Source organism: Diceros bicornis, chromosome 4, assembly GCF_020826845.1.
Source record: "Diceros bicornis minor isolate mBicDic1 chromosome 4, mDicBic1.mat.cur, whole genome shotgun sequence".
NCBI lineage: Eukaryota > Metazoa > Chordata > Mammalia > Perissodactyla > Rhinocerotidae > Diceros > Diceros bicornis.
Genome location: NC_080743.1, coordinates 47,161,476 through 47,184,355, shown reverse-complemented (window position 1 = coordinate 47,184,355; position 22,880 = coordinate 47,161,476). Strand labels below are relative to the sequence as shown.

General features: G+C 44.4%; 1 protein-coding gene and 1 pseudogene across 2 annotated transcripts in view; one reads left to right on the top strand and one right to left on the bottom strand.

Moving 5' to 3' along the window:
• Positions 1–209: 209 nt before the first annotated feature.
• LOC131402507 (carboxypeptidase N subunit 2-like) lies at positions 210–1,851 on the bottom strand (annotated as a pseudogene).
• Positions 1,852–13,739: 11,888 nt separating this feature from the next.
• The window catches only part of TRIM33 (tripartite motif containing 33), a 115,764-nt gene continuing 106,623 nt past the window's right edge, over positions 13,740–22,880 (top strand). For both annotated transcript variants that reach the window (XM_058538857.1, XM_058538856.1), the window contains exon 1: positions 13,740–14,278. In XM_058538857.1, coding sequence (XP_058394840.1) covers positions 13,753–14,278 — 526 coding nt within the window. In that variant the 5' untranslated portion in view covers positions 13,740–13,752. The remainder of the gene's footprint in view (positions 14,279–22,880) is intronic.

Sequence of the window (22,880 nt, the reverse complement as noted above, 5' to 3'; positions counted from 1 at the left end):
GCCTCAGACTCTGAGACAGAGTAATGAAGGAAGAAGGGGAGGAGACTCTGGGTGATGGAGCCAGCCGCCTCCACCTCCTCCACCTTGGAGATAAAATTAAGTCCCATGCATCTGAAAAACCAAAGCTTCAGCTTCCCCTCTGCCCCTATTTCTCACCTGCTCAGGCCCGGAGGCCATCTGCCCGGCTCCTGGCTCTGTCTGGCCTGCACCTAGGGCTCCCCTGCTCGAGCCTCAATAGACACAGTGATCCTCACAGAGCTGCAGCGTGACTTCAAGTCCCACTCCTGACTGGCATTGTACATCAGTCCCAGGGAGCCCGAGCCTGCCTAGGAGACAGCTGGATGTTCAGCCAGCGACACTGGCCTCATCACAAGCAAGCACCACAGTGCCCTTGGGGTTGCTGTAGGTGCACCGGTTCCAGGCTGCTCTTTCTTCTGCAGCCAGGTCCCAGCTGCCCCCTGGCTCCCTGTCTTCCAGCCCCGGGTCCTAGAAGCCCAAGTGGTCCTGGGTGACAGGGCACATCAGCTGCTCCTCCTTCAAGGCAGGCACCACTTGGCCCCTCAGGTAGGCAGGGCCCGCACAGTAGGTCTGGATGTTGAAGAGCTGGTCGCAGTATTGGTGTAGCCAGCTGAAGAGGCAGGCCAGGTGGCAGTCACGCTGCCAGGAGTTACTGTGCAGGGTGAGGTTGAACAGGTTGTAGTTGGTGTTGAAGATGTCCTCCATGAGAGTGGTCAGGGGCTTGCTGGAGAGACTGAGCAGCTCAACCTTGGACAGGTTCTGCAAGAGGGCTGGATGCAAAGCTGTCAGGTTGTTGCTGCCCAGGTAGAGCTTGATCAGCTCCTCCAGGTCCCTGAAGATGCTGGCCAGGAGATGGATGATGGCGTTGGGTGAGACCATAAGGGAACTGAGGCTGGACAGGTTGGCAAAGGCTCCCTCGGCGACAGTCTCCAGCTAGTTGTGGGACAGGGATAGGCCAACCAGGCCCGGGGTATGGGCAAAGAGGCCTGCGGCAGCATCTGCAGTGTATTCCCCTGCAAGTTAGGAAGGTCAGGTTGCCCAGGGAGGAGAAGACTGAGAGGGGCAGGTGCCCGATGATGTTACACTGCAGCCACAGCTTCTCCAGGCGGAAGAGCTGTGAGAACACTTCTGAGGGCAGCTCCGAGATGGAGTCGCCATCCAGGAAGAGTTCCTGCAGGCTGCCCAGTTTGCCAAACATACCCTGGGGCAGGCTGGAGAGCGCATGGTTGCTCAGCCTCAGGGTCTGCAGGCTGCCGAGGGGATTGAACAGCTCCTCAGGCAGCTGGACCCGGAGGTTCTGAGCGAGGTTGAGGGTCTTCAGACGTTTCAGAGGCTGGAAGAGCCTCCCAGGCAGAGTTTCTGGAGCTGGTTGCCCTGCAGCTGGAGGGACTACAGGGCATCCATGTGGTGGAAGAGGTCCTGGGGCAGATCCTCCAGCATGTTGAAGTTGAGGATGAACTTGCCCAGCAAGGTCAAGTTGGAGAAGATGTTGGTGCTGAGGTTGGAAAAGGCGCTGCCAGTGATCTCCAGGTCCTTGAGCCTGGGCAGCAGCCAGAAGGCATCTGGCCTGAAGTGGCGGAGCTGGGTGTTGAGGAAGACCACCTTGGTCAGGTTGGAGCTCCTGCTGAAGGCCATGGCTCCCACTGTGGTGAACGAGATCTCTACGAAGATGATGTCTGTGGCGTGTGGCGGGATGTCCAGCGGGATGGCGGCCAGCTCCTCATGGGAGCAGAACACCTCCTGGATGAAGCAGTCACACCCCACAGGGCAGGGCTGGGCGAGCCTGGCCACAAGCAGGAGGCAGGCCCAGCACAGCCAGGCTCCAGGCAGCATCTCCTAGATCTGAGTGGGAAGAGAAAACAGAAGTGGCGCCTTTCTCAAGGGCAGCGGGCATGGTGACTAGCAGACCAGGTGGAGAGCCAGAAGACAGGGATTAGCTCTGTCAGGAGGCCATCAGTTTGCGGCCCCGATTTTTAATTTCTTTCAATCTGGAACAGTTAGCTCCTCAGTCTCTCCTTGACATTCATGACCTTGATACTTTTTTTTGCTCCCCCAAATGAATAGTGGCTCAAGCAGAAGTTTAATTCTCACTCCATAAATTAAAAAAACCAATGTTCCTCATCAGTAGGCGGCGATTCAAGAGCCCAGGTTTCTTCCATCTCACAGCTTTGCCATCCTCTTACTAGGCTTCCAAATGACCTTGAATCTTTTGAAGATTATAGACGCACTATTTTGTAGAATATCCCTCAATTTGGATTTGTTTGATGTTTCCTCATGATTAGATGTAGGTTATTCAGTTTTAGCAGGAGTGTAAAAGAAATGATACTGTGTTCTCACGCCATCCTAGCACAATTTTGATTTGTCTCATGATTGGTGACTTAAATTCAGTTCATTAATTAAGGCAGTGTCTGCCAGGCTTCTCCACTATGAAGTTACTCCTTTTCACTTTGCAATTAATAAACATTTTGTAATACCTCACCACTATGTAAATATATAAATTAGATATGAAATTATGCAATTATGTAAACTTTGAGGCTATGTTAAAATTTCCTCAACAAACCTTCAAGTTACTCACTTATTTTCATTAGTTTGGATTCATGATTTCCTATTTTATTCAATGGGTTATAATCTGTTACTATCATTATTTATTTTGATACTCAAATTGTTCCAAATTAACATGTTCCCATCATTCTATGAGAACTTTATTCCAGGCTCATCTTGTATTTTCCCTACCTTAGCCTTGGAATCCGTCATTTCACTAAGGGACCCTAGTTCTTTTTAAAAGAGAAGGGCAGGGGCCGGCCCCGCGGCTTAGCGGTTAAGTGCGCGCGCTCCGCTGCTGGGGGCCCGGGTTTGGATCCCGGGCACACACCGACGCACCGCTTCTCTGGTCATGCTGAGGCTGCGTCCCACATACAGCAACTAGAAGGATGTGCAACTATGACATACAACTATCTACTGGGGCTTTGGAGGAAAAATAAATAAATTAAAAAATAAAATAAAAAATAAAAGGGCATTTAAAAGCCAAGATCTGGGTGCTAGGTGTGTTTGTTGCTATTGGGGTAGTGTTGTTCCCAAGTCTCTCAGTGGACAGATCTAAGGAATATGTGTATTTACATACACACATACATATATGTATACATATATGAAGGGTGGCAGAATATGCTACCCCAAAATATGCCACTTTGGCATAAGGATTATTTTGAGCAAAAGGCACTTAAAAAACAGCAGGTGCAAAGAAGGGTGCTTTAACTTCCCCTTTTCTCCTTGAAAGCAGGAGATGAAACTCCCAGGTGAAAGATGCCCTCCCTATACCAAGAGAGAAGAACCATTATCAGCAGGAATGGGGAGTTGAGGCTGAGAGAGTTCTATACAAACAGACCTTGTTAAAGTAACTCTTACATTCCTTTAGTCTCCCCGTATATTTTAGTTAGTTTTCCACAATTGCCTTTGTTCAACCTAATATATAAGAACTTAGGTTTTGTCACTTCTCTGGGTCTTCATTTCCTTATGAGGGCTCCTATGTCACGTAAACTTATATTAGATAAATCTGTATGCTTTTCTCCTGTTAATGTGTCTTATGTCAATTTAATTCTCAGGCCCAGCCAGAGACCTTAAGAGGGTAGAGGTAAAGTTTTTGCCTCCCCTACATATACATACATATACACATTTATATCTATATATATTTCTATAACTATCTCTATTCATTGACACCCATGAGGACAAATAGATACCACAATTCCAACCCAGCACTGCAGAGTTCATTCTAGTTTTCTCTTTCCATATTTGTAACCAAGGAGGGTATTTTGCTTTTAATTGTTTGCTTATTTGCTCAATCTAGCTGTATATAAACAATCTCTTCCTGCTACTGTCACTTCTTCCCCTTTGTGGATGTCCTTCTCACCCCACCTGGGCTCTGATATGTTATGACAGGTCTCGTTCCTGCACTGATGCCCTCCCTACTCCTCTTGGGCTACCTGGTGCTGGGCTAACGCCTCCCACACAAGGCTGTTCTACTGTTGGATGTCTTCCTTCCCCACCTGCTCAGGCTCCAACACCTGTACTAGGCCTTCCTCTTATACAGATGCCTTCCTCATCCATTTTGGGCTCTGATACCCAGGGCCAGGCCATCCCCCTATACCTGGCCACCCTCCTCCCTCTGTGCTGGCTCTGATGTCCCATGCTGGGTGCCCCACCCCCACCCCATGTGGACACCCTCTTCATCCTGCTCTGGCTTTGACTGTGCTGGGTGACAACTCCCTGAGTGGACACCTTCTTCACCCTGCTTATTCTCCAAATTCCTTGATGGCCCACCCTCCTATGCAGAAGCCTTTCTCCTCACCCTGCACAGACTTTGGCACCCCGCATGAGGCTCACCCCTCCCCCACTCCCAACTCCCTTCTTAGTCTCTGACTCTCTGCTCTGGACCACAGCTGCTCTCCATCTCTGATACCGACACTTACATTGTTGATCACACTTAATGGCTTCTAGGCTGAATTGTTGGGGAAGGGAAAAGGAAAGGGAAAGAAGAAGAAGAGCTCAGTGACTACTTTTAGTATTTATCAGTTGTAACAGACAATGTTGATTGCCTGCTCAATAACCATTCCTCCCACATTTTTTGTTACTTGCAGCCAAAAGAATTCCAGCTGCCCAACTAGCCCTACTGACACTACTTCTCTCAGAATATAGCCTTGCTTCTTTCTCAGAGGCTTTGCAGGTTTTTCTTACTCTCTTCTTTCCCCATCCCCCAAGCCGCAATATTATTCACATCTTCACAATACTCTATCTCCTTTCCCATAATTTTGGGGCAGTGATATTCTTTCTCCTATCCAAGGCTAATCTACCTATCTGTGTTCTACATCCTATATTCTCCCAGATTCTTAGGGAGTCTGCTGTGTTCAAAAGTTTCATTTCCTTCCTTTATTTTCACACTCTGGATTATTATTAGTCCTTTCCTTTAAGCAAAAACATGGTCGTCTCTCCTTTTTTATAAACAAAATAAATCCTCCTTTGAGCATTTAGATGATGGGTATCAGAAAACAGTTAATAGGTGCAGATTTTTTTGATCCAATAATTTCACTTCTAAAAACAACTTATTAATTTACCAAATATTTGTGAGCACCTATGTGCCAGGCACTATGAATAAAATGGTAAACAGAAACAGGTATCATCCCTGCTTTCATGGAGCTTAATGAGAGTGACAAATAACAATCAGATAATCACACTAATGAATGAATTATTGCAAATTGAGACCTTACTGACAAAAGGAAATATTATGTACTTATATTTGCTAGTCCTTATTCCAAACTCTTCCCATGTATTAATCATAAAACAACTTATTATATGCACTATAATGTGTATATAGTTTTATTATGCCCACCACTATTATATCCACTTGCAGATAATGAAACTGAAGCACAGAGAGGTTAAATAACTTGTCTGAGGTCACACAGCCAACAAGTGATAGAGCTGGAATTCAAACCCAGATAGTCTGGCCCCTGCTCTTAACCATTATACTATACTGCTTCTCCCAAATAGCTATGAAAGAAACAGGAATCTGTGAGAACGTCTAACAGAAAACTGACCTCGATAGGAGCTCTCTGAGGAAGTACTGTTTGAGCTCAGATCAAAGTTTGAGTAGGCATTAACCCTACAAAGTGGGTGGTGGTGGTGGTGGTGGTAGGGAAAATGAGTCTTTCACCTAGAGGACAGAATGTGCAAAGGTCCTGAGGTAAGAAGCAGCATGGTACAGTGAAGAAACTGAAAGGCCAGTGTAGCTAGAATGTAGAAAGTAAGGGGAAAGTGGGACATAATGTGGCTAGACAGATAGTCCAGGCCAAATGAAATAGAGTTTTACAGGTCCTTAAGGCTTTTGTTTTTCATCCTAAGAGCAAGGAAAAGATATGGAGATGAGGGTTGGGGGAGCAGGGATCAGTTTCCCTTTGAAAAGATTACTCTTCGTGTAGTTTAGACAACGGATTGCAGGAGTGTCACAGTGCATGCAGAGATGAGGGTGGTAAGTTGATTTAGGGTGGTGACAGTGGAAATGGAGACAAATGGAGAGGTTTGGAGAAATAATTAGGAAGTCAAATTGATAGGACTGGGTAATAGATTGGATATGAGGGGTAAGAAGTTGTAGCTTTCAAGGATGACCCCCTCCTATATCCAATCTGTCACTAGAATCAGTTAATTTATCTTCTAAATATCTTTCTTTCTAGTGCAAATAAGTGAACAGTAACACCATTTGTTGAGATAGGGAATATGGGAGAACAGGAAGAGGTTTGGGAGAAGATGATTGAATCTTGGACGTGCTGAGTTTGAGGTGCCTTTGAGACATTCACATGGAGATATTAAACAGTCAGTTGGCAAGATGGTTCTGGACTTCAAAAAATAGACCTAGGCTGAAGTTATACACTTGAGAGTTATCATTGTATGGATGGCAAATGAAGCTGTGGCATGGATGAGTTTGCCTAGGGAAAGAAAATTCACTGAGAGTCTAGAGTTGGTATTTCAGAAAGTTCAACATTGAATAAGTCTGAGTGCAGTAAAGGGCAAACTTATCTAGTAGGCCTGGATCAAACCTTGCACATTCCAAACAAAGGCCTGTCTTTAGAACTGGCCCTTGACTGACTCCTGGGAGATAACCTCTGAGCCCTTGGAATATTCTGTTTAATAAGAGTGGTTTGTATGCCTGAGGCCTTGGGTCACACTGTATCACTGTGATCAAATAGTTTATGCCAACAATGTGATTTATGATGAACACCTGTTTTAGTATGCCTGGGGCCTTGGACCAGGATATATCAGCTTGACTTCTGTGGGCTAGAGTCTGAGTAGCTGAGGTCAGTAACGTGTGTGCTCCATGCCTATGGGACAGACCTCCAATAAAAGCCCTGTACACCAAGGCTTGAGTGAACTTCCCTGCTTGACAACACATCATGCATGTTGTCACACATCATTGCCGGGAGAATTAATGCCTGTGCAACTCCGTTGGGAAGGGATACCTGGAACCTTGTGCTTGTTTTCTCCTGAACTTTACTCCATGCACCTTTTGCTTATTTTTTTTTTTTTGGTGAGGATGATTAGCTTTGAGCTAACGTCCGTTGCCAGTCTTCCTCTATTTTGTAGATGGGACACTGCCACAGGATGGCTTGATGAGTGGTGCATAGGTCTGCACCTGGGATCTGAACCTGCCAATTCTGGGCCACCGAAGTGGAGCGTGCGAACTTAACCACTACGCCACCGGTCCGGCCCTCCTTTTGCTGATTTTAATCTGTATCATTTCACTGTAATAGACCATAACCAAGCGTATAACGCTTTTCTGAGTCCTATGAGTTCTTTTAGTCTGGTCTTGGGGACTCCGACAGTCTGTAAAAGAGATACAGCAGTTCAAGAAGTAGGAGGAAAACCAGGAGAGTGCGGTGTCCTGAAAACCAAGGAAGTAAGTGATTCCAGAAAGGGAAGCAGCCAACAGTGTTAAATCCCACCGAAAGGACAAGTAAGCTTAGGGATAAAATATGTCCAGTGGATTTGAAAACATGGAGGTCATTGATGATTGTAGAAAAGCTGTTTTGGTAGAGTGATGGGAGTGGAAGCCAGGCCAGAGTGGATTGAGGAATGAGCGGGATGTGAGGAAATAGAGACCTTTAAAGAAACAAACAGAGATTTAAAAAAAAAAAGACTGCATGTTAATTTCACTTTTTATTTATAGTAGCAAAATACATCAAACACAATCTGGTTATCCAAAAACTTAATAGGAACCCTTCAAATTTATATCTTAAAAACTTTTACAATGAGTATACTTGTTGAATCAGCAATTCTATTTTTAGGAATAATCAGAAGAAATAAATATAGACATGCAAAGAGCTATTCATCACAATGTTTGTCACAGTATTGTTTATAATAACTAAAAATTGAAAACAACCTTATTGTGTAACGACAGACAGCCAATACATTACAGTACACTCACATAATGAAATCTATTTATTGTCTAAAATGGGATGTAGCTTACCGCTTGCAGGAATTAGAGATAATGTCTGTGAAAGCACTTTGTAAATTTTAAACTGCTGTTCAAATGTCGTGTTTATTACTGAAATTACAGTGTGCCCCTGGAAGGCCTTAGAAATATAGAAAAGCCAAGAGTTAGCAATTAGACTCAGAACTCCGCCATCTGTCCCTCTTTTCTTGGTACTAGTGGTTCTCAAACTTATTCTGACAACACAGCACCTGGAAGTCAAAGTGCACTTTGCGCAACATCATGAAATGCTGAGAAGTGAACTTTATTTTTTCCATGATTTTTTTTTTTTTTTTGTGAGGAGGATCAGCCCTGAGCTAACATCCATGCTAATCCTCCTCTTTTTGCTGAGGAAGACGGGCTCTGAGCTACCATCTATTGCCAATCCTCCTCCTTTTTTTCCCCTAAAGCCCGAGTAGATAGTTGTATGTCATAGTTGCACATCCTTCTAGTTGCTGTATGTGGGATGCAGCCTCAGCATGGCTGGAGAAGCGGTGTGTCGGTGCGCACCCGGGATCCGAACCCGGGCCGCCAGTAGCGGAGTGCCTGCACTTAACCGCTAAGCCACGGGGCTGGCCCTATTTTTTCTATTATTTTGTTTTTAATTATCTTAAGCCTTATGATCACATAATTTACAAATTTGTGCTGATGGTGTATCTTCTCTACTTTAATCTTTCTAATGAGTTGGCAAAAGCACCATTACCAATCACACATATACAGGAGTTCTACAGTTTTACGTGTTTCAGAATAGCTGTTTAAAGACAATCCTGAATTGTAACTTAGTCTTATTTAGATAGTAAAGGATTCAAAAACAAAGTTTAACTTGCTATTTTATTTTGTCATGCTGACTTTCAAATGCATGTGACCTTATAATGTTCTTTGATATTATACATATACCACACTAAAATGCCTTTCATTAAGTAAAAGGCAACATTTTAGATACAGAGAATTTTAATCGGCATAGTTAAGAACAACAACATTGCTACCTTATCTTCAGCCCTTTAACAGTCTAATGAACAGAAGTTGGAACACAGCTGAGTCTTGGTCAGTTCTATGAGACAGTGAAGGGATTTCCTCAGTATTTAAATATATTCATATAACCAGTTATATAAATCTAAATATAAAACCAGTCTCCTACAGTTTTGAGATGGCATTCACCATTTTTGTGAAAAGCTGAACTTTATACTAATCAAGAATAATCATATCTTTAGAAGGGGGAAACAATGATAGCACTTGCTGAACCAGAATTACTATCAAAATTCAAAAAGCTGATTGTATTAATTTAACAAGCCAATCAACTGTCTAACAAAAATCTTCTATCAGCCACTCATGATCTGAACTCTGGTGTTCATCTGGTGTATGAGGTCAATTTAAATATGTTACACATAAAAGAAGTCGAGACATTTCTGTTTTGTAAGCAATAAGGCAGTGGCCAACTATTATTCATTAGCAGCTTTTTTGAGATAAGCTATCAAGTCTGCCCTTTCTGCCTTCTTCTTAATGCCATTTCTGTTCCAGGGACGTACTTCTTAGGGTTCTCCAAAAACACCTCTCCCCAGCTGATGCCTTTGTTCTTGCTGGAGGCAGTGTAAGAGAATCCAGGGGCCTCACCTGTCTTTCGCCCAAACAGACCATGGAGTTTTCTTGTGCTTGCCTTCCTTTTCCATGGTGTAGCATTTGGGACAAAAATCTTGCCCTTCTCAGCATCACCTATTTTTATTTCGCTCTTTCAACAAGTGAATTGGGAAGGTCCCTGCTCCAAAGCTGGATGTCCCACTAAGTCCAAAAACACGCTAAGACCAAGGTACATGTGCCTATGCACCCAGGTTCAGAGAAGTGAACTTTAAATCACAAAATGTCACCTTTATATCCCCTGGCCTCACCCATTCGTGAGTGCAAGTATAGCACATTAACAGAAATGCCCCAGATCTCAACTGCAGCTCAGCATTCTTCTGCTCCTGCTGTTGACCATGGTTGCTCTGTGCAAGAGTTGCAGAACTGGCTTTTGCAAATCTTCATGGTACTCTTGGGCTACTGCCTTACTGTTGCCAACCTCCTGTGCCCAGCTGATGAATTATGCTCTCACCATTGCTCTCCTATCTATTCACTCACTTCCAGTGCTCTTTCTCTTTTCTGGACAACTAGAAAGTTCCTTCCACTTCTAGTTACCAGCAATTTCGGGGGCGGGGGGGACATTCTCCATAGCAGAGCTGCTAGGCACCTCTGATAGTTCTCTCCTTTATTTCAGAACTGTGTTTTTCTCATAATACCCAGGCAAGAGAGTCAGAGGTAAAAGGTAGCCTAAGTTAGGGGGATGCCTGGACACAGCCTCTACTGGTACCCACTGCTCCTTTCAGCCTATAGCATGATTTCTCTTTTTGAGATTTTTCTCTGAGATACCTTTGTTTTGTTTTTTGTTTTGTTTTTTTTGAGGAAGATTGGACCTGAGCTAACATCTGTTGCCAATCTTCCTCCTTTTTTTCTCCCCAAAGTCCCAGTAGACAGTTGTTATGTCATAGTTGTACACTTTCTAGTTGCTCCATGTGGGACGCCACCTCAGCATGGCTTGATGAGCAGTGCATAGGTCCGCGCCCAGGATCCGAATGGGTGAACCCTGACCTGCCAAAGTGGAAAGCGCGAACTTAATTGCTGCCTCACTGCACCGGCCCCGTCTGAGATACCTTTGTTTCTCCCTCTGATTCTGTCCCCTTCAGGGACCTTTGGGTCTACTTTTACAGTCATTTCATGTTTATCATGTGCCAGGCACTGTTAGCACTTTACAAATATTTAATTCTCAAACAACCTTCAGGTAGGTCCTACTAGTAATAAACACCTTTTTACAAGTGAGGAAACCAAGGCAAGTTAAATGTTACCCCCAATCACACAGCTAGTAGGTGGTGGAACCAGGCTTGAAACAAGGCATTTTGGCACCAGAGCACAGATTCAATCTCCACGCTCTGCAGTTTCTCCATCAGACAGATTTGTTTATTATCATATCTCAGCCTCACTAATGATTTCAGTTTCTCCTGCAAGATTTCTGGGCTCCCATTGCAAATCAAGGATGTAGCTGGGTATCAGTTTCAACGTCCCCAAATATTCCATGCCAGTTTAATTCCAGGCACTGCCTTCTCACAGCACACAGTAAATTTAATGGGCTGGCAATTTCCTCTCTATAAAATTACAGTTTTCAAAAACAACACTTTTATACTAGATTTTAATAAAGGCAAGTGGTAGCAGGCATTAAAAGGTTAAGAAAAATTCAAGGAGGCTAAACTTTTGGTTGAGAAATTCAGCTCATTAACTTATTTTTTTCGAAGTGAATTTGGAGATGAATCTTTATTTGCTCTTTGTTATATATATACCATATTTTTCACCACCTGCACAGATACCATCTGGTCCAATCAACCATTATTCCTTGACTGAAATATTATTGTATTAGCAGGCTATCTGGTCTTCCTTCTTCCACTTGGACCTCCTACAAGTGATTTCTCCAGAAAGTGGCCGCAGTGACTCTTTTTATGACTTTGAGTCTTGGTTCAAACTCATCTAAGACTTCCCATCTCACTCAGCTCATGTTAAAACTGGGGTATGAGTACTCTTTGGGTACTCCCGTGGAAAAAATTTTTCCAAGGGTATAGAAGGATAGTTTTAAGGGAATTAATCACATATACATAAATTAATTATATATACACGTAATATATACATTTTAACTCAGTGCTTACATCTATAAAATGAAAATTGGAATTGATATAGGACCCTATCTGTTCCTAGTAATGTTATATACATCCATATCTACATGAACTAATTGAAAAAAAAATTACCAGCCATTTCACTAAGACGTTCCCAGTAACACTTTTTCATGTTTAATATTTAATAAAATACCTTTTTTTGATTATGTACTTTTACAATGGATGACAGTGTTTGTTAAACCACCTGTTTACTTTTCCATTGGATAGATTTAAAATAACGTAACAATTAAAAAATGTCAGTATTGCAAAATGTCAGAAATTGCACTTTTTGCAACTTCACTCATAATGAAAAATTTTAGAGTCAACTTACGTTTCAGGGTAGAAAATAGTTTTTCAAAGTTCTTTTCAAGGGCACAAAACTTAAAAAAATTGAAGACCATTTCTGTATATGATCTGGCCCCCTTAATACTCATCTCATGTTCTACTACTCTTTCCCTTGTTCCAGCCACTGCAGCCACATTGACTCTTTGCTGTTCCTCTAACAAACCAAGAATCCCTCTCTGCCTCCGACCCTTTATACTTACTGTTCCTTTCCTGAAACACTATTCTTTCTGCAGGAGAGCCACAAAGCTTGTTAACCTATCAACAGAGGCCTTCCTCAATCATCTCCAATCTCTTTTACTCTGCTTATTTTTTCTTCATAGCATTTATCACTCCCTGGCATATATTTATTTGTCAATCTTCCCCCATTAGATTGTAACCTCCTTGAAGGCAAGGATGTCCTTTGTTCTCTGCTGTAATCCTAGCGTCTCTAAAACGCTACCTGTTACATAGTAAGAGGTCAGTATTTTTGAACGAGTAAGTGACAAACGTTTCGAGGTGGCTTATTGTAAGGACTTATGCCAGCTCAAAGAATAACAGTCTCTTGGGAATACGGAAGAAGAAAGCACTTCATGATCCTAACACTAAAACAGCTGTGCACTACATAAAAATCCCCACAGGACTTGTTTTTCAAATAAAGACAATCCTTTCTGAAAGCTTCTATTACCCATATTGTTACGGCATTTATAACCCAACTCATGACAGGATACAAAGTGGCACTCTCAGGACACAATATTGGTTAGATCCGTGGCTCCCCAAACTGACGCACGTCAGAAACAGCTGAAGCGACTTTCAACACCCAGCAGCCTCTCCCTCACTTCCCGATACAGGTCTGAGGTGTGGCCCTGGCACCACTGCTTTGAAAGAGCTCCTCAGTTGAGTGGTTTTCTGATACGCAGCAACGTCCGAGAATCAATCACCTTAAGAAACTAAAAATGGCTGTTAAAAAGTTTCTTCCTCACCCAGCCTTCTCAGCCTATTTCTAGTACTCTCTCAGCTTAAGGAAAAAACCCGCTTTATTGCTCCCCTTTGGCACAATCGCCCAAAGGAACGCGGGTCCCAAAGACCCTCCTGGGAGGTCGGCACCTCGGAGCCAGGAGGCTCCGGCGTCCGACCGCGCGGCACGCGAGGTTTCTGCGGAGACGCGCCCGCCCCTGGGGACGGCGCCGCCCGGGAGACGCTCTCTCGGCAAGAAGCGCCCCGGCCTCCTAACCTTCCACCCTTTCCCGCTCTTCTCCCCGCACCACCGCTGCCTCCGAGCTCGTAACCACCACGGACCAAAGGCAGCTGAGCGTCAAAGGCCCCTGACTTGAACAGCTCACTGCGCGTAGAGACGCCGTGGCGCGGACGCAACGCGTCGGCCCCGGCAGTTGGGGGGGGCGGCGAGGACAGCTCCGCGCCCGCGCCCCGAGTTCCCGCCTCCCTCCAGAGGACGTCCGTGCGTGCGTGCGAGCGCCGCGCCCGCCCTCCTGCAACCGCGCGACGCGAGGGCGGGGGCGCCGCCTGCGCGCGCGCTCTCGTTCGTTTGCTTGCCTGCTCGCTCTCGGCAGCAGCTCTCGCTGCGGCTGCGGCTGGGGCTGGGGGCGGTGGCGGCGGCGCGGGCGGCGGGAGGCGGGCGGCGCGGGGCGGTCCGGCGGGTTCAAAGAGGAAAACATGGCGGAAAACAAAGGCGGCGGCGAGGCTGAGAGCGGCGGCGGGGGCAGCGGCAGCGCGCCGGTGACTGCCGGGGCAGCCGGGCCCGCGGCGCAGGAGGCGGAGCCGCCTCTCGCTGCGGTGCTGGTGGAGGAGGAGGAGGAGGAAGGCGGCAGGGCCGGCGCGGAGAGCGGCGCGGCCGGGCCTGACGACGGGGGGGTGGCCGCGGCCTCCTCGGGCTCGGCCCCGGCTGCCTCAGCCGCTGCGGCCTCAGTGGGCCCTGGAGTTGCCGGAGGGGCGGTATCGACGCCGGCCCCAGCTCCAGCCTCGGCTCCCGCCCCAGGTCCTTCGGCGGGGCCGCCTCCTGGACCGCCAGCCTCTCTCCTGGACACCTGCGCCGTGTGTCAGCAGAGCCTGCAGAGCCGGCGTGAGGCGGAGCCCAAGCTGCTGCCCTGTCTTCACTCTTTCTGCCTGCGCTGCTTGCCCGAGCCGGAGCGCCAGCTCAGCGTGCCCATCCCGGGGGGCAGCAACGGCGACATCCAGCAAGGTGAGCGGAAGGCCCTGCCCCAGGTCGGGGTCGAGGAGGATTTGGGGACGGAGGTGCTTGGGCCCGGGGCTGCTCGGACCAGCGCGATCCTCAGGGGTCTAAGAGGTGAAAGATACGGCTCCTGGGACAGTTTCCAGAGAAGCCGGCCCGCCGGAGATATGGGGAGGGTGAAAGGAGGGGTGCCTGCTGCGAGAGACTGGGGGAGGGGACACCGGCTGCAAGGACGGTTTGTGATGTGCGGATCCGGACCGGGAAGGCGTGGACTCCGGCCGAGCGCAGGTTCGGCAGCTGGTGGGCCCGGACTGTGAGAGAAGAGGGGGTCTGGGAAATCGCTTGTGACAAGCGTTTTGGGAGGGAAGGCCCGGAGCCAGGAGAGGTGTTGAGGAGGGAGTAGGTAACGGATGAGGGCTGTGAGATGAATTGTCCTAGAGGGAGAGGACTTGACCTGTTAAAGGCTAGGGGAAAGAAGGACTAGGAATTAAATAGAGGAGGATAAAGGGCACTGGAGAGTTTGGGGCTAAGAGAAGGCGTCTGGTAGAAAGTAGTTTTAAGATGACATTGGGAAGGAGGAACTCTGGAAACGAAAATAGCTATGAGGAGCTTGGATGGTTAGGAAAAAATCCTAAGGTTTAGGGGTGAAGGAGAAATGAACTTTGAAGGGAATTGGGAGTTAGGGAGACCTGGGCGTGAATTTCAGTTAATTGTACATTGACGAGCTCCTAATGTTCCTGACACTTTGCTATGATTCAATAAAATACTCAGTGAGGGGCTCATTCACAGTCTGATGTCGGGCAACAAATATATAATGTACAGCATTGGAGGTGGGTACTTGGTACAATGGTTGTGGCACAGTCACGAGGAGATCAGGGAAACTTCACTGAAGAGGAAACCCTTGGACAGGTTTCTTAAAGGATGAGTGGCTTACTGGGTTGGAGAGTATTCAGGGCACAGGACACCTTACACATCCCTGGAGCTGAGGGATGTGTAAGGTGATTGGTGGAAATTAGATTGGCTTGATGGGCTGAATAGGTAAGGGGTCTGCAGTCTTTTATCTGAAACCCTTGGGACCAGGTGTATTTTAGACTTCAGAATAGTTTGGAAAAGTTTCTTTTTCCTGGTAAGGTCTCTCTAATGCTCCAGCGGGATCTGGGTTGACAACTCATTATCAAACACATTAATATTTCTGCAGTGAAACGTACAAATGTCACACAAATGGAATGGACAATAAATAGCCTTCTTTCAGGGTGGGTTTTGTTGCAAACTTATGAAAAATCTTTAAAATTTCAAAACTTTTGAATTTTGGAACTGCAGGTAAGGGATTGTGGACCTGTACTAAAGAGTTTGGGATTCATCCTGTACAAGAGTGTACCTTGTACAGTGTAGACTAAAGGGAGTCCCTGAAGGACTTTTATATCAAGAAGGTAAAAGGATCACGTTTGTGAGCCAGAAAGATTACGTGGGGCACGTTGAAGGGCAAGGGAAGGCAAGGCTGGAGGCAGGACCAGTTAGGAGAATCTTGGCAGTAATTTAGGTGAGAAATGAGCCCATTTGGAATGAGTAGTAAAGGACTGATATCAGGTATTAAAGAAGGAAGCAGTTTGGTATGGGGGAAAGCTATGGACTTTGTGAGACATGTTTGAGTTTGGATGTCTACTTTGTCGCTTCCTACTTGTGACATAGATTAATTTTTCTTTTTTTTTAAGATTTTATTTATTTATTTATTTTCCCCCCAAAGCCCCAGTAGATAGTTGTATGTCATAGCTGCACATCCTTCTAGCTGCTGTATGTGGGACGCAGCCTCAGCATGGCCGGAGAAGCGGTGAGTGCCCGGGATCTGAACCCGGGCCGTCAGCAGTGGAGCACACGCGCTTAACTGCTAAGTCATGGGGCCGGCCCAGATTAATTTTTCTTAGCCTCAGTTTTCTCATTTGTGAAACAAGGACAAAATTCTCTACCTCACAGTGTTATTGATAGAATGAAGTGTGTAAAGTGACTAATACATGGTAGTTTTTAATGAAATGGAAGCTAGTTTATTATTAATAGTAACTAATTGTAAGTAGCCATGGGAATGGAGATGAGGAGTGATTTGAGATTGGTGTGAGGGAAACAAACATGTCTAGGCTGAGTTCCAGGTTTCTTGTTTGGTGGATGGCAGTGCTGTTAATGCAAATAAAAGAATTCAGGCACAGAAGCAGGTGTGTGTGGTGGAGGGAGGATAAAATGATTGCAGTTTTGGATGTTTTGGGTTTGAAGTATTATTGAGACACGCAGGTAAGAATGTTAAGAATAAGGGTTGATTGATGGAGAAGATACTAAATGATAATGGATGTATATAGAGGATGGATGATGGATGTGTAACTAACTACTCATGGCCTCATGAGTATAGTCAGACGTGGGATTCAGTGTTCTTTTGGGAACCTGGATTAGGTGAGATATTTAGAGGGAACACAAGATGAAAATTGTGTTTGATGTGGCTGAGAGACTTAGGTTATGAAATTGGCTCTCTGATATTTATGCAGGGGAGAGAATAATAGTCTGTAAATTCTTTTCATTTCTTCATCCTTTGTTTTTGAACTAGGAGAAATAAGTACGTGGGACTAAATAGTGTCAATCTTAAGATAATGTTGCTTTCTAACCAGTATCTGAAACAAATTAAGTCTGGAAGCCACCATGTTTTTAGGCAGGGAGTCTAGAAAATAATTTTTTTTTTTTTTTGTAAGGAAGATCGGCCCTGAGCTAACATCTGCCAATCCTCCTCTTTTTGCTGAGGAAGACTGCCCCTGGGCTAACATCCATGCCGATTTTCCTCCACTTTATATGGGACGCCGCCACAGCATGGCTTGACAAGCGGTGCGTTGGTGTGCACCGGGATCTGAACCAGCGAGCCCCTGGCCACTGCAGCGGAGCGCGTGCACTTAACCGCTTGCGCCACCGGGCCGGCCCCATAGAAAATAATTTGTTAGTATTAACAACTGTATGTATCCTTTACTTTGCTCTTTAAAAAAGCAAGCATGCTGTTCTGGAAGGAACACTGGATTTGGAGTCAGGGGACATAGTTCTGCCACTTAATTGTTTTCTGGTTCCTTCAGGTTCATAATGTTTCTGTCCTTCAGTTTCTTTATCTCTAAAATGTAGCTAATAGTCCTTCATTTTTATCTCATTAAGTCAAATTAAATAATGAATGTGAAAATGCTTTTATAAACTGTGAAATGCTTTGTAATTGCAAGGTATTATTGAACAAGCTGTGATTCCATATCTGGTCTGGGAGCCACAGCTGGTAATTTAATTCACCATCTTAAGTGGTTCTGAAACAATGACAGGGACATTACCCTCCCTTCTAACTGGCCTTTTTTCTTTTCCTTTAACACACCAAAGTTATTCACACCTTTTAGCTGTTCCCTCTAGATTGATGGCTCTCCAGGTGTGGTTTCTGGACCAGCAGCATCAGCATCATCTGTGATCTTGTGAGGAATGCAAATTTTTGGGCCCCACGCCACATCTTCTGACCAGCAAGCTATCTTAACAAGTCCTCCAGGTGATTTTGATGTACACTAAATTTGAGAACCACTGTTGTTGAGTGAAGGGCTTTTCACTTCAATTGTTATCTCCTCAGAAAAGCCTTCTTTGACTGCTCTTTTTCTTTTTTTTTGCTGAGGAAGGTTTGCCCTGAGCTAACATCTGTTGCCAGTCTTCCTCTTTTTGCTTGAGGAAGATTCACCCTGAGCCAATATCTCTGCCAGTCTTCCTCTATTTTGTAGGTGAGTCGCCACCACAGCATGGCCACTGATGAGTGGTATAGGTCCGTGCCCGGGAACTGAACCTGGGCCGCCGAAGCAGAGTGCGCCAAACTTAACCAGTAGGCCACGGGGCTGTCCCCTTCCCCCTTTTTTTTAAAGGCTGTATTTTTTAGAGCAGTTTTAGGTTTTTAGCAAAATTAAGAGGAAGATATGGAGGTTTTCTATATATTCCCTGCCCCCACACATGCATTGCCTCCCCACTTCTTAGTATTCCCTACCAGAGTGGTACATTTGTTATAATTGATGGACCTACGTTGACACATCATAATTACCCAAAGTCCGTAGTTTACATTAGAGTTCACTCTTAGTGTTATATATTCTAATGGTTTCGACAAATGTATAATATATATATCCATCATTATAATACCATACAGAGTATTTTCACTGCCCTAAAAATCCTGTGTCTACCGCTCTTTTTTTTTTTTTTTTGTGAGGAGATCAGCCCTGTGCTAACATCTGCCAATCCTCCTCTTTTTTTTTTTTTTTTTTTGCTGAGGAAGACGGCCCTGGGCTAACATCTGTGCCCGTCTTCCTCCACTTTATATGGGACGCCGCCACAGCATGGCTTGCCAAGCAGTGCGTCGGTGCGCGCCCGGGATCCGAACCAGCGAACCCTGGGCCGCCGCAGCGGAGCGCGCGCACTTTAACCGCTTGCGCCACCGGGCCGGCCCCTACCGCTGTTTTTAAAGTAGTCCTCCAGGGCTGGCCCTGTGGCTTAGTGCTTAAGTGTGCGGGCTCCGCTGCTGGTGGCCCAGGTTCGGATCCCGGGTGCGCACCAATGCACTGCTTCTCTGGCCGTGCTGAGGCCACTTCCCACGTAACAGCAACTAGAAGGATGTGCAACTATGACATACAACTATCTACTGGGGCTTTGGGGGAAAAATAAATAAATAAATAAAATTATAAAAAAAAAAAAATAAAGTAGTCCTCCAGGTCACTCTCTGACATAATATCTTTTTTTCTTCATAGCACAGCTGAAATCCAAAATGTTTACTTGGTTTTGTTTACTCATTTGTCTCTTGTTTCCCCCTAGAATATTGTAGAGTGAATGTCCAATAAATAGCTTTTGAATGAATAAGAATCACCTGGAGAGCTTTTTAAATGGCATTTTAGAAGTTTCAGAGACTGTTTCAGTTGATTTGGGGATGACACTAGGAATCTGCGTTTTTAACGAGTATCTCGTGTGATTCTGATTCTGGTACCACACAGAAGTATGGATTTAAATATTTTGAGGAGAAAGGCTGATCTATTTACTGTTGGAGTATTTGAAAAATCAAAATAGATAAACTAGTTAATATTTGTTGACTATCAATAGTGAGTGTTTTAAAGTGCTTTTGTGATTTTTTTTTTTAAGTTCTATTTCAGGTTGAATCAGAATAGTTATCAGTAGTGGGTATGTATAAATCTGTAATGTATCAATAAAAATACAAATTTGTGTTGATGCCTCCGAAGAAACTCTCAAATGAACTCTCGACGGAGTTGAGACTTTGTAGTAGGGCATATCTGAGATAGCATGGTGATGTAGATGAGGAACTGGATTGGGAGTAACTTGCATTGGGTTCTGCTATTAATCAGCTGTGTAACCTTGGGCAAGGCACGTAGACAGCCTTTCCAGGTCTGCAGTAGGAAGAGGTTGAGTTCCTAGCCTGTAAAATTCTGTGATTCTGTTGGCTTTTATGCTAACTTTTTACGTCTACATAAGTTTCATATTCTTATGGTTTGTGGGGAATGATGGAAACATGGAAAAATGATTCTGTGCTTGAATCTTCTACTTACTGTGAAAAGTGTGAGGTGGCAACAGTCATGTGGTAAGTGGGAGGGAATGCCTCTGAGTGCAGCGTGAAGAGTACCTCACAGTGGTTCTGTTTCATCACTGAGTATGGTGAGCCACTCGGGGGAGCTGTCGGTTTGAGCCCTTGGAAGTTCTTGCCCCAGAAGTACATATACTGTATGGCAATTTGCTAGCTCTGTGTATGGCTTATCTGGGGATTTTTTAGGCCCTGCTTTCTCTAATGCTTTGTTTAACATAAGCTTGAGTTTTTTTTTTTTTTTTTTAATTGATGTTTTAATGGTTTCTAACATTGTGAAATTTTGGGTTGTACATTTTTGTTTGTCCATCACCCCATATATGACTCCCTTCACCCCTTGTGCCCACCCCCCACCCCCACTGCCCGGGTAACCACAGTCCAGTTTTCTCTGTCCATGTGTTGGTTTATATTCCACATATGAGTGAGATCATACAGTGTTTGTCTTTCTCTTTCTGGCTTATTTCACTTAACATAATACGCTCCAGGCCCATCCATGTTGTTGCAAATGGGACGATTTTGTCTTTTTTTATGGCTGAGTAGTATTCCATTGTATATATATACCACATTTTCTTAATCCAATCGTCAGTCGAGGGACACTTAGGTTGCTTCCACTTCTTGGCTGTGGTGAATAATGCTGCAATGAACATAGGGGTGCATAAGCCTCTTTGGATTGTTGATTTCAGGTGCGTTGGATAGATTCCCAGTAGTGGGATGGCTGGATCATAGGGCATCTCTATTTTTAATTCTTTGAGGAATCTCCATACCGTTTTCCATAGAGGCTGCACCAGTTTGCATTCCCACCAGCTGTGTATGAGGGTTCCTGTTTCTCCACATCCTCTCCAACATTTGTTGTTTTTTGTCTTGGTGATTATAGCCATTCTAACGGGCGTGAGGTGGTATCTTAGTGTTGTTTTGATTTGCATTTCCCTGATGATTAGTGATGTTGAGCATCTTTTCATGTGCCTATTGGCCATCTGTATATCTTCCTTGGAGAAGTGTCTGTTCATTTCCTCTGCCCATTTTTTGATCGGGTTGTTTGTTTTTTTGTTGTTCAATTGTGTGAGTTCTTTATATATTATGGAGATCAACCCCTTGTCAGATGTATGTTTTGCAAATATTCTCTCCCAGCTGGTTGGTTGGTTGTTCATCTTGATTCTGGTTTCATTTGTCTTATAAAAGCTCTTTAATCTGATAAAGTCCCACTTGTTTATTTTTTCTTTAGTTTCCCTAGTCTGGGTAGGCATGTCATCCGAAAATATTCCTTTAAAACCAATGTCAAATAGTGTGTTTAAGCTTGAGTTTTTGAGTGATAGTATAGTCATCAGCAACCATTTTTGGATGATAATATAGTCACCAGCAACTAGTCATTAAAGATGTATCAAAGAAAACAAACACTTTTAACAACTTCCAGCATTATGGTTCGTTAAGTGCCCACAATTCAGGAGTCAGTCTACCTGAATTCCCTTTTTTTTTTTTTTTTTTTTTGTGAGGAGATCAGCCCCGTGCTAACATCTGCCAGTCCTCTTTTTTTGCTTAGGAAGACTGACCCTGGGCTAACATCCATGCCCATCTTTCTCTACTTTATACGGGACGCCGCCACAGCATGGCTTGCCGAGCGGTGCGTCGGTGCGCGCCTGGGATCCGAACCGGCAAACCCCGGGCCGCCATAGCGGAGCGTGCGCACTTAACCACTTGCACCACTGGGCCGGCCCCCTGAATTCATTTTTGAGCTCCACCATTTACTACTTGAATGACCATGGATGAATTACTTAAGATCCGTAAATTGAGGGTAATAACTCTACCTACTTCATAGTGTTATTGTGAATATTAAATGAGTTAATACATTGTAAAGTGCTTCATATGGTAGTATTTATTTACTACAATTTATTGTAGTATAGGCATCCCTTGGTATCCTCAGGGGATTGTTTATGAACCGCTGTAGATACCAAAATCCATAGATGCTCAAGTCCCTTAATATAAAATGGCGTAGTACAATGAATATAGTCTCCTCTCTGTATCCCTGTGTGTTGTATCCACAGATACCAAGGGCTGACTGTACTATTGTTTCTTTTGTCTTCCAGTTGTTTCCCATTGTCTTTGTGACTGCCTCTATCTCACACTAAGCAGAAAGAAGAGGCAGGAAGGTAAATTGTTGTAAGAATTTGCAAACTAATGTTCTGAATCTTAAGTCTTGACAAGGTTTAGTATTGTATGTCAAATATTTTAGTGAGGAGAATCTAATTGCTTTTTATTTCCTCATATATATTCTTAGCAGACTCTAAATAAGAATACCTTAAAGTAGTGATTCTCAAAGTTGGTCCATGGAACATGGAGGGATTGTCCCTGATACCCTTTCAGGTGTTGGCAAAGTTAAAATTGTTTTCATAGTAATACTGATTCATTATTTGCCTATTCACTATTCTGACATTTATATTAATGATGCAAAAGCAATGATGGGTAAAACTGCTGGCATCTTAGCAGGAATAGTGCCTTCAAACCATGCTAAAAGTCATTGTATCTTTACTACCACGCTTAGACTAAAAACAAAAACAACACCAAAAAAAACCTATGCTAGTTTCACTTTGTCGTTGATGAAGCTGTAAAAAATTATATTATTAAATCTTGATCTTTAATGTTTTGTGTGATGAAATGAGAAGTGTGCATAAAGTGCTTCTGCTGCAGACTGAAGTACAAGAAGAAACGTACTTGTGCAATTGTTTGAATTCCAAGCCGAATTAGCTGCATTTTTTCATGGAAAATAATTTTTACTTGAAAGAATGATTAACGAACTATGGTTTTCAAGCATAAGTGTTTGGCAGCCATTTTCTCAAAAATGGATAAATTGAGTCTGTCACTTCAAGGAAAACAACTGACATATGTTGCCAGTGGTAAAAATTGAGCTTTTAAAGGAAAATTAGAATTTTAGAAAATTTGTATCCGCCACCATGAGCTTGACAGCTTCTCAGTATTTAAAGGCCTTTCTGATGAGATTGATAG